The sequence below is a fragment of the Lepisosteus oculatus genome, chromosome 5 (assembly GCF_040954835.1).
Source record: "Lepisosteus oculatus isolate fLepOcu1 chromosome 5, fLepOcu1.hap2, whole genome shotgun sequence".
Taxonomy (NCBI): Eukaryota; Metazoa; Chordata; class Actinopteri; order Semionotiformes; family Lepisosteidae; genus Lepisosteus; species Lepisosteus oculatus.
In genome coordinates this window covers 4,200,636-4,215,288 of record NC_090700.1, presented here as the reverse complement: position 1 = coordinate 4,215,288, position 14,653 = coordinate 4,200,636, and the positions used below count along the sequence as shown (strand labels likewise).

General features: G+C 48.7%; 1 protein-coding gene across 1 annotated transcript; it reads left to right on the top strand.

Annotated features, from left to right (window-relative positions):
- Positions 1 to 277: 277 nt before the first annotated feature.
- On the top strand, positions 278 to 14,204 carry drd3 (dopamine receptor D3). The gene is made up of 9 exons (XM_015341195.2): positions 278 to 1,232; positions 1,705 to 1,771; positions 2,047 to 3,197; positions 4,267 to 4,379; positions 6,939 to 7,075; positions 7,968 to 8,161; positions 8,942 to 9,022; positions 10,970 to 11,303; positions 12,207 to 14,204. Exons 3-9 carry the CDS (start codon positions 2,919 to 2,921, stop codon positions 12,401 to 12,403), a joined length of 1,335 nt encoding a protein of 444 aa, XP_015196681.2. The 5' UTR covers positions 278 to 1,232; positions 1,705 to 1,771; positions 2,047 to 2,918; the 3' UTR covers positions 12,404 to 14,204.
- The last annotated feature ends 449 nt before the right edge of the window (positions 14,205 to 14,653 follow it).

The window sequence follows — 14,653 nt, the reverse complement described above, 5'->3', positions numbered from 1 at the left end:
ATCAAAGCACAGGTGAGGGTGTGACCGTCGCTCGGGCCCTCGCCGCTCCACCCCGCCGGTTCGTCCCGCAACACCTGGGGCGCGAACTCGGGTCTCTCGGGTAGCGCAACAGGGAGCCAGCCGGGTGGGGGAGGGCGATGACGTCACCGTGCCCAAACTGGCTCCGCTACAAGGGCACATAGAGGTATGTGCATTGGGAGAACAGAAGCACACGGGCGTAGCAGCAGAGATGCAGCCCCAGCCCTCCTCCTGCCGGAAGAACCATCGTACGCGCGAGAGTTTTACGCGCACTTCGCTCGTGCAGACTTCGTTTCGTTTCGAGTTTAGTTGAATTAACAAACTCGCCTTCCATGTGTTGACAGGAACAGTCCACCAAGAAGAAAAAGATCCGCCACGTTTCTGCAGAAATGATAGCATTAGAGCTCCGGCTCTTTGAGTTTGTATTTTTCACGTTTCACGTTGACATTTGCGTTTCCTAATATAAACGCGACTACTATGACAACGGTACTGTACGCAAGCCTGATTGTTTTTATAGTCCGGACTGGAGGGGCAGGAGGGGGTGGCCTGTTTCACTTTTAGCTCATGCTCATTTCTAAAAACAAGGGGAAAAGGGCTGCTGACCAGCCTGAACAGGGTTCAGTTCCAGCAGATGATGAGCGAATGCCTGTGGTCATTTGAGGGAAACAAAACCCCAAACGAAATGCAGTTACCTAATCGGGGCAGCGCTCACAGTGTTGATCGCCAGGCTCTGGGGTCCTATTGAAAACGTAATAAACAAACGGCTCTCATTTTCAGATTTACCTCACCCCCCAGAGCTCTCCATGGAAACTTAAACTGGCGTTTTGCGAACGGCCGACGGCTGGCGTTCCCTGTCAGATGTCATACCCAACACCTCACCCCCCGCCCGCCTCTCCCAGCCGCTGGCTGCACGTTACTGGGAGGTCTGTCGATATTTCGCTGTCAGGAGAAGCAGTGCTCCGAGCTCTGGTCTCCCCTCATGTCGGCTTTGCGGGAGCTCCGGGCGCACGGGCGCTCGCTGGTGGCGCGTCTCCCGGCTCTCTCGCTTGATTAGGGAATTTGAAAGTCCGGAGGACGGCCCCAGCGCTGGACGGCGCAGAACTGTGTCTGTCTCTCGCCTCTCCCGGGAGCCACGCGAGGCAGTTGCCTGATCGCTTTGGCTCGGGCAGATCTGGGGAAGCCAGCTCCACTAGGGCGCCAGGGATTAGCGACAGGTAAGTGGTCCGATGGAAGCTGATGGAAACCGGTGGCTGTTCTGTAATGCATTGTATTGTGGGCAGCGGCCATCTGGCAGAAATATTCGTCCCGAATGCCTCTTTCGTCGAAAATCGATTAACACGGTGCGCCGGGATATCAGCACTTTAATTCACCATAATGTTATCCAGGTTTGCGGAACGCGGGCAGGCAGCGCTTGACACGACCCTGGTCTCGCTTGGATCCGACGGCACTTCTTGTCCTGCGCATCCCAAAGTTACAACTAGTTGGCTTTAAAGCAAAACGAGACACCGCAGAATAGATGTATTCCTGCTCCATTTTTATCCATGCGCTATGAGAGAACTGTTTTTCTGATTTTGTGCTGTTCACTGTAATTGTTAGCCATGAATCGCCCCCTGGTTTGTGGTATACCAGTTTCGTCTAACAGCGTTATTGACGTGCGCATTTTCAATCGGGCATTTTTGCTTTCAGATTAGATGACAAAATCAGTATCACGAGATGCCTGGGTGGATGTTACAAACTTCTTTGTCAGATTTAAGTAAGTATCCGAAGCTGCTTCTCTTTCTGCAACGAAACATAAACAGTGATTAATATTTATATTTAAGAAGCGAATTGTTCTCAATGTTTCCATATTTTTATCTTTACCGTATTACTGTGGTATAATTAATGAGCATTTATTTGGTCAAGTTCTTTGTATAAGAAGAACGCACACAAATCGTTTCAAAACTGTACCACGTGTGCATTAAAATGCGGACAAAATCGTAATGAGATCTGAAAAGGGTGTCGCTAACAATTCTTTAATGTGTGCATTAGGTGTTTATGACTAACATTAGGATTGCTAACCATTATGACATCTGCCGCATCAGTGATGCCTTCACGTCTCATGTGAACGGAGCTTTCGAACACCTGTTCATCGTAGCTGAGAGCGAGAGGCTGGTCCTGTGAATAGTTTCCATGCAGCCTGTGATGAGCCATCCTCTGAGGCAGAAGCTCCCCGTTTGAGACCTCAAGAACTCCCGGCTCTTGTCGACCTCAGCCTGAACTCTGGGATGCCCCTCTGAGCTGGTCATATGTGCAGACTGCACCCATCAAGCCCAGAGCCCAGAGCATTGCAGGTGTGCTGGATTGTTTAAACAGACTTATTAGTCTTTGTCGAACCCCTGAGGACCTGCACTGGCCAGTATATTAGGAACACCTTCACCCACCTCCAGTCAGAAGAACAGGTGATCTCAGTGGCAGGCAGTGCTCTGGTGGCTTCAGGAACCCGAGACAGCGTTCCATCTCCTTCTCTGGCCAGATTGGCCCCCAAGAAGCCGAACCTTTTGGAGCAGGAGCGTCCATGAACCTAATCGTGCCAGATAAGCGGGCAGGGAATTTGGGGGACTGCTGAGGGATATGTGTGCCCTTCCTGCTCGGGCTGCAGAGGCCCAGGGGTTCCTCCCGTAACAGCTGGTGAGAGCTTGAAACCTGCGGAGTCGGAGCCCCTCAGCCGGCCAGTCCCCTGTGCGCGGAGCCCTGACGGACAGCGGTCTGGATGTGCTGCTCCGCGGGCTGGGCGGGACCACCCCGGGGGGAGACCGGCCAGAACGCCCCACCCTCCCCAGAGCCGACACCGGGTCTGTGGAGTCAAGCCAGTTTTCCCGTCCCTCGGGTGGCAGGTCCCTGATGCGGTCGGCGCCCCCCCGATGGCCGTGTTCAGCGGAGAGGGCTGGTCACGGAACGGGTCGGATCCCGGCCCGGACCCGGCGGCCAACGCCACAGTGCCGCCGGACCACTACCGCAACTACTACGCCATGTTCTACTCCCTGCTCATCCTCGCCATCATCTTCGGGAACGTGCTGGTGTGTCTGGCCGTGCTGCGGGAGAGGGGCCTGCAGACCACCACCAACTACCTGGTGGTCAGCCTGGCCGTGGCCGACCTGCTCGTGGCCTCCCTGGTCATGCCCTGGGTGGTCTACCTGGAAGTGAGTTGAGTGCACCGCCCGCCCCGTGTCCCTCTGCTTCAGGACAAGACGTGTCCACAAAGTCCCAGCACCCGCGGCGCAGTTTCCAGCAAAATGACAGAATTATAGCTGATTATAATCTGGTGATTATTAATTAGCTGTCCCAGTGCAAGGTGCCACAGAGAAGAGGTTCAGGGACCTGTCCTGATTGAGACCCTCAGTTATATGTACAGTAATTAGGTCAGGCCTTCAAAGTTTTCAATGCCCCATTCCAATTATGGTAAATTATTAATTTCCTCTGTTACCAGAATCCATACTCTTGGTGTCAAGGCTAGCATATTAGAAAGCTTAATTTTTCATTTTCAGTTACCTAAAAGAACGAATTATTGGTTTAAAGTGGAACCAATTGATCGGAGACATTTCAATCAATCAAGTGTAGACTCGGCTTCCTTCACAGAAGCAATGCCGCCTTCTCCCCCGATCTGGTCAGCTCTCAGACGCTCAGCAAGGGTGGGCCTGGTCAATACGGGGATGGGAGACCTCTAGGGAAAGTCCCATTTCTGCCCTAAGTGGTGTTGGTGGACCTGTAGGTGTCATTCTTCCCCCTGAACCAGAATGTCCAGGTCAATGCACTCTGGTGCTGTCTCTCAGAGGGCATGTTAAACAGAGGTGCTGTCTACTCGGTCACTAAAGATCCCATAGTGGGATTTCCATTTGAATTTCCTACAAGTCATGCTTGTGACGGTGGCGGTGACTGGACCAGCCTGAAACTCTCCTGCCTGACACTTGCCCTTGTTAACACTGTTCGGTTATAGCCTGTTACCTGGTTTTCTTTCTGTCGATCGCCGTTGTCTTTCCTTCATCGCGTTGTCTTCTGCGCAGCAATGGCCTGAGACTCTTGGCCAGCTTGTCATTGTGAGTGAGAATTTGTTCTCGGATGACTTGCCCATATAATTAAAGGATTATTATTAGTATCATCATCTGCTGGGCTGTAACCTGTGATTCCCAGTACACAGGTTCTGACTGCTGTGGTTCTCTAACATGTGCCTGTGACTCAGTTTAGAAAATAATTTTTCAATGCCATTTACAGGTTGTAGGAGGCGACTGGATGTTCAGTAGAATGTACTGCAATATTTTTGTGACTCTGGATGTCATGATGTGCACAGCCAGCATTTTAAACCTCTGTGCAATCAGCATAGACAGGTAAGAGTGGCACTTTATTCAAGCTAAATATTTTGGTACTGTATTTACTTTCCTAAAGTCCCCTGGCCTTATGCAGACACCTCATTTCAGCACACTTTTGGCGATGTGGCTATTTTGGAAAAAGAGGAGGCGTCTTTAGTTTGTCTGGTTGGTTCACAGACTGAACGTCCTCGTAGGAAACAAAACAGACCATTTTCCTCTTGAAGTTCAACAGCTGGTCTTGGGAGGTTAGTGCAGATTATCTTGGAACCAAATCTAATTATTCAGCAGAAGTGTCATTCATATATACTGCAGGTCTGTTTTGTTTGCCAGCATGTCAAATACATCCTTTTCCATGATCTAAACACCACTTTGACATCATGCATTTAAGTGGAATATTGCTTACAATGAAAGGTTTTTTCCAGTGAACATCTTTATCTAGGTAATACGTGAAAAGAGTTAAATATTAAATACTCTATTAACAGTTGAGAGACTTCCCTCCCTCTGGAGAAATTTAAGCTGTAAGAACGTGTGCTCTAAGCGTCTGGTAATCCTTGCTTATATATGCTGCACAGCACTCTCAGAGGTGCGAGAAATCACTGCTGGTAATCAGTTCGAGAAAGTCTCCTCCAGACCAGCTCTTGCATGTGATTAAACTGCTTATTTTCTCGACTGATTCCAATCAGGATGGCATTACAGCAGTGTCTACTACACAGAGGCAGAAAGGATCACCTCTGGAGCAAGAAAAGTTGAGGTTTTTGATCTTTTGTTTGTTTAACACTGGGAGTAGATCCTGAGAACAGGAGTGAGGTGTGTGTTTTCTCCTTAGGCGAGAAAACGCACTGACAGGGGTGGGGCTTTGGTGTGGAACATCCTTTGTTACCCACAGTTGAGGATCATAGCTGCAGAGCTGTTTGAAAGTCTGCACCCGGTGTTCATGCTGGCTTCTCCCATTGGCTCCGAGTACAGAAATCCAGAAACGGTGTGGGATAGGCATTCCAGAGGTAGGGGTGCAGTGTTTAATCAGTGCTAATAGAGGCAATTAAAGCCCAGGTTCAGTGGGGATGCATTCCTAGGAGTGCTATTTCTGACATATGAGTGATGCCAGAAAGCTTAATTGAGGCATAGGCAATGGTATCACTGATATTTTGTATCGCACAAGATCATTAAATATTAATTTCATACATAAAGGTGTTTTTATTTAAATTATAGTGGCAGGCGAAATATATCAACTTTGGCTGCACACCAGCACGTTCAGTCGGAGCTTGTGGAGGTTCACCCTCTGCCTGCCTGCCTGCCCTCCTCCAGCCTGGCTGGGGTGGGACACTGATGAGAGGAGCTGGGTCTGCCAGGACAGGACAGGCCAGGCTGGGGCTCACAGGAGTATGAAGAGCTAAACAGGAGTGATCACACACACACACACACACACACACACACACTGACACACACACACACACACACACACACACACACACACACACACACACAGGAGTGGGAGAGTGATCACAGAAGGCCCGGGCCATGCTGTGCTGTAAAAAACGCGCATCATGCCACACTGACATTGGCTGAGAGCTTGTGCACCATTTCCACATCACGTCTCGCCTTTAGCAATTGTCAGCAGGATGCACCACTTCCCATCCTGGACCGAGTGCGCTCTAGATACATCCCCCTGACCTGTATGCAAATCACAGACCGACAGTCTGCTTTTATGCAGATATACTGTAGGTGTATTTAAAGTCATTAAAATACTGGCCAGGACAAAGATAGCTATAGCAGGTCAGTGCTAACTGCAACAGCGCTAGGTGAATTATCTCAGGCTTTTGCTGTCAGAATCAGTAGTAGTGTGATTCTAAGCTGTTCAGATGGTCCTTTGTGTCTTAACATCTCTTATTGCTCAGGGTGGTGTCTTATCTGAAGTGCTCAGACGCTGGGGTGGTGAGACGGGCAGGAGTGCAAGCCATCTGCTATCATTCCTTCTTCCATGATGGAACATAAAATAAAACAATAGCACAGGGCTGACGCTTCAGATCAGACCTCTATCTGTGCGACACCAAGGAGTAGCTCCACACAGGAAGATAAGGCAGCGCGTCGAGCTCTGGTGAGAATAAGATCAGCTTAGTGGCCCTCCATCTCTCTGCCTGTGCGGTCTGTGAGGCAGACGGAGGGCGAGATGGGCTTCTGGATTTGAGCAGCGCTGTGCACCTCAGGGTTTCTTATCGGGAACCCGAGGCCTTGGCCAAAAAAGCTTTTCTTTTTCTTGTTGCTTCATTCTCTGTAGATAGTCGTACATTCAAGCCTATTCACTGATTTTCTTTTGCTTCGCTCTGGGCTTGGGAGAGATTAAAACTCCCTTCACGATGAGGAGACGCTCCAGTGGGATCAGGTGATCGCCTATTGACAGCCCTCCGGAAGTCTTTTTTTTCTTGGTGGAATTTTCTATTCTCGTGATAAAAAAAAGCACATTTAATTGTTGATAAGAGCTCTGTAAAGGCTGTTTTAACGAGCACGTTCGGTGAGCAGGGGCTCTGTGTGGTGGCCGGCTGGGCTGCGTGCGCTCCGTGAACGCTGCTGTCTCCTCAGGTACACGGCGGTGGTGATGCCCGTGCTCTACAACACCACCCACAGCTCCCGGAGGAGAGTGTCTGTCATGATAGCCGCCGTCTGGGTTCTCGCCTTTGCTGTCTCGTGCCCTCTCCTCTTTGGCTTTAACACCACAGGTAAGGGAGTGGAAAGGAAGGAAGAAATGGGGGGCATGAGTGAAAGGTCTTTCTCTAGCGGCCGGTGCTTTCCATGGTGTTGCAGCGCGTCATGTCTGCTGGGACTGCCACACCCGCTGGTGCAGGAGCTTCAGTCAAGCGCGTGGCTTGGCGAGCTGGAAGGGCACCGCCCCTCCGGTGCCGGTTACTGTCAGACACCTGCTTCACAGCGGGGGGGGGGCTGGGTGGCCCCTTTGCCTGTGCACACAGGGGTCCTGTGGCAAGCCCGCCCCCAGGTGACGCAAGAGCTGCCTCGAAGCGGGCGTGGCCCGGAGGGAATCTGGGAGCCCCAGTGAAATGCCCGCCTTTGCCTATCTTTAGCTTCCTGGCAGGACAGCAGGCCCATCCGCTGTCTCCTGGCAAGTGCATGGGCATTGTGGCCAGGGACGCTGGGCAGCGATGTGGCAGCGCCAACGGAGTAGTGCAGAGTGAGCAAGTCTCCACCCTACCCTGCTGAGACATCACCAGTCTTCTTCCGCTGCCGTGATTGCAGGAGGATCTTTTTGACGATGAGGTGGTTCATGGGGAGGGGGGGGGGGCACAGTCTGTCATCAATATATTCTGGACACATTGGACTCAGCACTAGTCTCCTTCACTTTCTGATGTTTCGCTCAAGCTGTTGTTCTTAGACTTGAGAACATGGGAGAGGGTGGAAACTAGAATTGCCCATTTTGCACTTTTGATGGCTCGGATTCGCGCTCCTCTTGTCAGACAACAGCTGGAAGGACTTCAGTGAGTGAGTTAACACAGGTCCTGGCTTGTGGGGTAGAGAAGATGATTTGCCTGAATAAGAACAGGAGGATCTTAATCCTGTATAACATTGCCGTGTGACACCATTTATTTTCTTTTGCAGATGATCCAAGTATTTGTTCTATATCAAACCCTGATTTTGTGATTTACTCCTCGGTGGTGTCCTTCTACTTGCCCTTCGTGGTGACTCTGCTGGTCTACATCAGGATCTACATCTTTCTGAGGAAGAGGAGGAAGCGTATTGCTTTCAGGAAGGCCAGCGGGAACACCAAGTCAGAGGGCTACCCCCAGTCCGCGGTAAGGTTTCTAACACCCGGCTCATTTCTAAGGAGTCTGTTTCAAAGACAGCATATGAATTTGACTGCTCTGTCTGTGAAACGCTATTTCGGCCGGATAGTGCAATCAAGTTTTTAATAAGCATGGCAAAACATTTAGGCTCACCAGGTTGTGTAAAAAGATACTGTTCTTTGCAAAGTTTTTTTGGAACTATTATTTTTATTAATTCACATCTTCATATAGTCATAGAAAAGATTCTGAATTCAATTAATTCCGAACCTTTAGGTTTAGTATATAATACCTATACATCATAGAACCTAAAGTCATGATCTCTTGAAACTCCAGGCCTGCAGTTGTCTGTTTCTTTAAGAGGTGATCTCTGACCTCAATGTTGCTTCCACTGTACCCTCTGAGGCGATGTCATCCTGGTGCGTGCACAGTGTTACAGCACTAAGGGTTTAGCTAAAGCAAAGCATGAGACTTTGCAATCAGAAGAGAGAGAGAGACTGCAGCAGGCCATTAAATGCAGGAAAGGAGAACATTCTTTGTCTCCTTTTAACAGACAAAAATATATTCCTGTGCCCGTGTCTTCTATCTTGACAAGCTGTCACATTCAATAATAGCATAGCTGTAACGTTTCGCACTGGGGGATTGGTGTCTGAGGCTGTTCAAAAGTGAACACCGCAGAAATGAAGAAGATAGCCGTAGGCCTGGCAGTGCGATCTGATTAAAACATCCCGCCTTGCTAACGCTGCCCTCGATCTGCACCCCCACGCGACTGTGAATTTCCTTTTGTCCAAGGAGACGTGTCTGCACACAGAGGGAGCAAAGGAGTCCTTATCCAGAGAAAAAGTGGATCTGTCTCCCATAAAAATTAAAGTGGTGAGTGAGCTCTTTTCTGCTCGTTCAAACTCCTGCAGCAGCAAGAAAAGCCTGCCAGTAAGATGGCTTTGTTAATTCTGTTCCTGGAGCTACTTAGAATTCAGAAAGTAGCAAAACAAGTGAAAAAAAAAGATGTTACATGCAAGGGAATTCAACAGTTATTTCAATCATAAAGTAACAAATTTTATAACAATAATCATAACTGCTCTGGATTCCTCCTATTATTATTGTGGGATTGGAGGTTATTGAGTTGTGCTTCCCAGAGCAGAGATTTCATGTAACAAGTTTATCTTAACTCTCTGGTGACTTTCTATCACCACCATAACATCCCGAATTCTACATAATGTATGCGCAGGTCTTGTTTGCGTTCGGTTCTTCCCGGTCCCATCCGGGGTGGGGGGGGAGTCATGTGCTCTCAGTTTGCTTAATGCTACAGAACCCATTATAATCCCTGTTGTGGCTGGAATATGGACTGGGTTTGAACGTCTTTATCCAGGGAAGTTGTGACCCTGACCCTTGATGCAAGAAAACCACAAAGGCCTATAGACACAACAAATATAGGTCTTGTAATGTTGCCCCAGAGGGCTCAGAATCTAAATCGGTAGCAGAATCGTACTTGGAATGCACTTTAACCCCTTGAGCTACATGGTACTCCATACCGAGGTGTAAGAATCCGACTGACAGCCCAGATAGATCGCCCCAAAGCTCTCCCGTTGGATAGCGCTGTTATTGCTGGAATCCTAATGAAAAGCACAGCAAAAACAAAGCTCTAAAATGATTTGCAGTGGAAGAGCCTGCAGATTTTTTTGGGGGGGCGCCACTGTAGTTACAGTTGTGATTAATATGTCTGTGTACCGATATGCATCAGTTGTCCTCAATGAGATTTGCAATTAGTACAGCAGGCTGTCTCTTGTCTTAGCAGCGGCAGGGACAGTCTTCTGTAATCTCCAAGGAAGGTGAATTACATTCTTTGTTTCTTCAGACCATTCTTATTCATAAATTGTATCATATAGCTTGGAGAGCCCAAAATAATGTATCTGTGTCACTGGAGGCCTGAGAGACAGCAGGTATCCAGTTCTGAGCAGCAGGTAATAGAAGTCAGTTTTTGTTTTTCATCTCCACGGATTGATGAAGAGGAATCTGGGCAAACATCAACAATATTATTACTGTTACTGGCTCATGGCACTTTGCAGTTCAATTCAGAAACTCTGGGTCTTGATCCAGCATTTGAAGTCAGACTTTTAGGACCTCCTATCAGCATTTTTTTTAACAAACCTGATAACCTGATTCAGTTTGTGATAACACATCCAAACCCACATCCAAAACTGTACAACAAACTCTGTATATTATATAGGGCTTTGTGTTATCTCGTCTCAAGTGCCCAGAAAGTAGAAAGGATCTCTCTTCTTAAACCTACAGATGTTTGAATCCATTGCAACACTTAAAATAAATGTTATATCCCTTGAGGATTAAAGATAATAAGGACATAAGACAATATTATTGGGTGAACAGGCCATCCATCCCATCAGAAGGTGCCAATAAGTAATGCCCAACCTTTAAGACATCAGCCTGAACTAGGAAGAGTCAACCAACCCTCAACATTGTAGCCCAAGGGAAAATGTATCCATCGGTTTATTAAACCTCCTTTCCAGTATTGGTGCATGATCTTCTCCTAGCACGTTTCTTGTCATGTCCTTGTCTTCTGCTCCCTGAAATTAATGTTGTGAAGAGCAGGCTGAGACAGCCCCATTTATCCTTGTAAAGAGCTTTAAAAAACGCCGATCACAGCTTCCTCCTGAGTTTCTTTCTCAAGGACCGAGAGGGTTGCTTTCCTCCTCCCACCTCCCTGGCTCTTGTCACTCCAGCCTTCCAGTTGTCTTTGCACATCGTCAAGACATCAAATCGCGATGCCCCTGCTTGAAGGCGGTTTCTTCCCTCCCTCCCCAGGAGAGCGCCGGGGCGCCCACCCGCGGCGGCGACCCCCTGCTGCTGAGCTCCTGCCTGCGGAGGAAGAGGCAGAAGACCGCCCCCTCGGAGAACAAGCTCCTGCCCCCGCCGGACCTGCACAACTACTGCAGCATCAGCCAGGCCTCCTTCGCCAGGACGGAGAACGAGCCGGAGGCCGGGGAGGAGCTGGAGGGGGCGGGCGGGCCCAAGAGGGCCTCGGAGGTGAAGAACCTGCCCAATGGCGAGACGCGGATCACGCTGAGACCCGCCCCCAGGCGCCGCAACATGCAGCTCAGGGAGAGGAAGGCCACGCAGATGCTGGCCATCGTCCTGGGTGAGTGAGCGGGCCCCGCGCCGCGCCGGGCCGGGGGGCGGGATCAGGGGAGGGGAGAGTGGTCGGTGTTGGCCGCATCGTCACCCCCCCTCTGCCAAACCTCCAGGAAAACTGCAGGAGCGCTTAGGAGTCGGCCCGCCGAGCTTCTCTGGAGCGATGCGGGATTTTCGGATGAAGTGTTTTACTACCGATGGTAATAGAAAAGCTGTGAGGGCAAAAAAATAAATAAAAGAAGGTGCATTCATTTAGAGTCCAGGGAAATTCAGTGGTTCAGTTTCTTGCTTACAAGCAGAAGCAGCGCGGTCCTTGCATTTAACTAGACCTGTGCTCCAGGGCAAGCGGTAATGGAGCCTCCCGTTAATTAATGCGCGCTGCCCTCCGCTGTTTCACAGTGACGTCACTAATTACCCCTTCACATTATTTAAGAACGTCCGCCTTGGCTCTGAGATCAGACCAGCTCATGGCAAGTATTTCTGTGTCTGAGCACCTGCTGTCAAGTAGTCTGATTCATATCCATGTCGTATTGATGTTTATTCCACCACCAGCCCATATGTGGTCGACAGGGACAGATTTACTGCGAAAGGGGCAGCTTGCCAGACAGTTTACTTACTGTACTCCAGCCCCAGTCCCGGAGAGCCTCAAGCCATAAGGGTTTAGACGTCGTCATTAAAACATCCATTTCTAAACTCCTGAAGCGGTTTAACAGCCAATCTGTTAAATTACACAATTTAGAAATCATCTGGAACACAACTTGGGATACATTTCAAATTACTTGCTTAGCTGCTCGATGACTTTCAAGTCTCTAATCCTCAGATGAGGCTCTCCACAGCTAGGGCTGGAGACCTCAGACCTGCAGGCGCTATAAAGACAAAGAGGTTTATTTTATCTTTTAAAACTTTTTAGGTGTCTTTCTTGTCTGCTGGCTACCCTTTTTTGTGACACACATCCTGAACACTCACTGCAAGTCCTGCTATGTGCCTCCTGAAGTCTACAGCGCCACCACCTGGTTGGGCTATGTAAACAGCGCTCTGAACCCTGTCATATACACGACGTTCAACATTGAGTTCAGACGAGCCTTCATCAAGATCCTTACATGCTGACGAGCAACCAAGCTGCTTTCTCATCATGCTTGTGGCCTCGTTCTAACGTTATGGAAATACACAAAGACAAATCATTTTCTAATGTGTAAATTGTGTGAAGGTAGTGGCAGCTGTTCTGCTGTAACCTGAGAAGCTCAAATGCTAAAAATAACTGAATTGAAAAACCGAAGAGGAAGATAGCAAGGTCTCAAGAGATTTTGCCTTCAGAGAAAATAAGGAAACTTTGTATGTATGTAAATCACCTGGCATAACAAGTTATTGCATGGCTTTACATATATTTTATATTCTTTACATATGTTGCCATCAGTGGATTTTAAAAAAAAATACCCATGTACCAAGGATCAGAAAGGAATCTCCCAGTCTTTTTTTTTGGAAATCCTCTTTATGGCACTATCTCCTTCTTCCATCCAGTCGTTTACTTTCCCGAGCTCCACATGAAGACCGACGCAGTGAGCAGCATCACTTTCATAATCTCCTTGCAAAGCAGGGGGCCTCTGGAACCATTCGCCTGACAAACGAAAAGCTGTTTGACGTTTAACTGCGGAGAACTCCTGGCTTTGGTGCTGCCAGGCTTCTGCAGTGCTCTGCTCACTTCAAGTCTTTACGCCGAGGGTGGCGGGAGAGTGGAACAAGATGCTCAGTCATACCCTGGATGCCCTGGATTCTTTCAAGAAACAGCTGGATGAGATCCTTGGATCAAGTACCAAATGGGCAGAATGTCCTTCCCCTCATCTGTATCTCTTCTTATATACCCTTTCAAACTCTGCATTTTACCTTACCGTACCTTTCTAGCACATAAAGCACAGCAGAGTGGCGGGCTGCTCCATTAAACCTGGCACGGGTTTGTGACGCGAGCCGTTTGGCCGGCTTGAACCCGAGCCGTCGGAGTCTGGCGCCGGGCAGCGCCACGGGAGACGGCAGTCGCGGTGCGAGACGACTGCCAGCGTGCCCAGAGGTGTGACGGGCTCCCCTGCCCACGCCCCCTCCCCCAGCTGGCAGAAGAGCCAGCCTGGCACCTGCCACCGGGCTTCAGCGATCATTAACGAGGCCGCGGAGGTTAGCGCAGCCGGAGGCGGGAGCAGCGTGGTGCCGGATCTCCTTGCGGAAGGTGGATGTCGGTGAGGGGGCTGCACAGCTCGAACTAAGCCGGGGGGGGGGAGGTTAATCGTTCACTCCTTAGCCTGAGCTGTGGTTTCCTGTTAACAGCGCCGAAGGTCTGTTAAATGGTAATGTCACACAGGAGCAAATAGACTTCTGACACAGATGGAAGACAAGGGACCTGCTGTGACCTGTAACTGATCAATATTTTAAGCATGCGGCGCTCGTTCATTTATTATGTTTTGTGCATTCAGAAGACGAACAGCTTCGTAGATAAAAAAAAATGGAATTAAGAATTAAGCTCTTGGTATATTTGAATTCCTCACGTTTTATTTCTCTCTCTTGCTGTGAGAACACTGTAATATTAAAAACACTTTTAATATAAGAGGGAGAGAGGCAACGAATGCGTTTTCTTTGGATTTGATCAAATCCCTCTCCAGTATGTAATGACAAGTTTGAAAGAGTTTGTTTTTGCGTCTAAATGAGGAACTTTGCTTTCTGTTCTTTTCTGCTCTTTCTATTTTTGTTTGCTTAAGAGACACCAGTATCCAGGGCAACATTAAACAATTACAAAGTTTATATGATATCTGAGTACAATGTGTGTACCTGTTGGCTTTTATTCGAATGTGGGTGATGGCTAATATCAAAGGAATATAACTGGTGATAAAATGTAGCTTTATGGAATAAACCAGTGATTAAAGCACCGTCATTCATCTGGATCGATGTGTCTGAGTACATCTTGAATGGCTTGTTATAGTCAGCAGTATCTCCAAGCACTTTTGCAATGGTCTTGTTATAACAAAGCATGAAAAGGCCAAAAGAAAACTCAACTAAGTAGCCTGAGAGTTAAAAGGTAAAACAACAAGCAAAATAAACCGTGAATAATGGAGGACTTGGGGAGTTGCAAATTATCATTGCATAGCCTGTAAAAATTAAGTGAGGTACACAGTCGCAAAACAACCAGAGCCCTGCCAAAGAAAATAAAAAGACAGCTCACAGCATCCTTCTGTGCATGTTAAACAGAAAGTGCCAGTGCCTGAAAATCACACACGTGGTAATAAAGCACAGTGATGGGGATGGGCTGTTTGTGGCTGGCTCTGTGGACCAGTGATGGCATTGCCCCAGCTTGTGCAAGGCTGGGCTGCAGCTGTG

Bases quoted from the DNA above. Each gene is read 5' to 3' on its own strand.
- drd3 (XM_015341195.2), top strand. From the start codon at position 2,919: ATGGCCGTGTTCAGCGGAGAGGGCTGGTCACGGAACGGGTCGGATCCC. The intron at 3,198-4,266 runs GTGAGTTGAGTG...TGCCATTTACAG, and splicing joins CCTGGGTGGTCTACCTGGAA to GTTGTAGGAGGCGACTGGAT. The intron at 11,304-12,206 runs GTGAGTGAGCGG...AAAACTTTTTAG, and splicing joins GATGCTGGCCATCGTCCTGG to GTGTCTTTCTTGTCTGCTGG.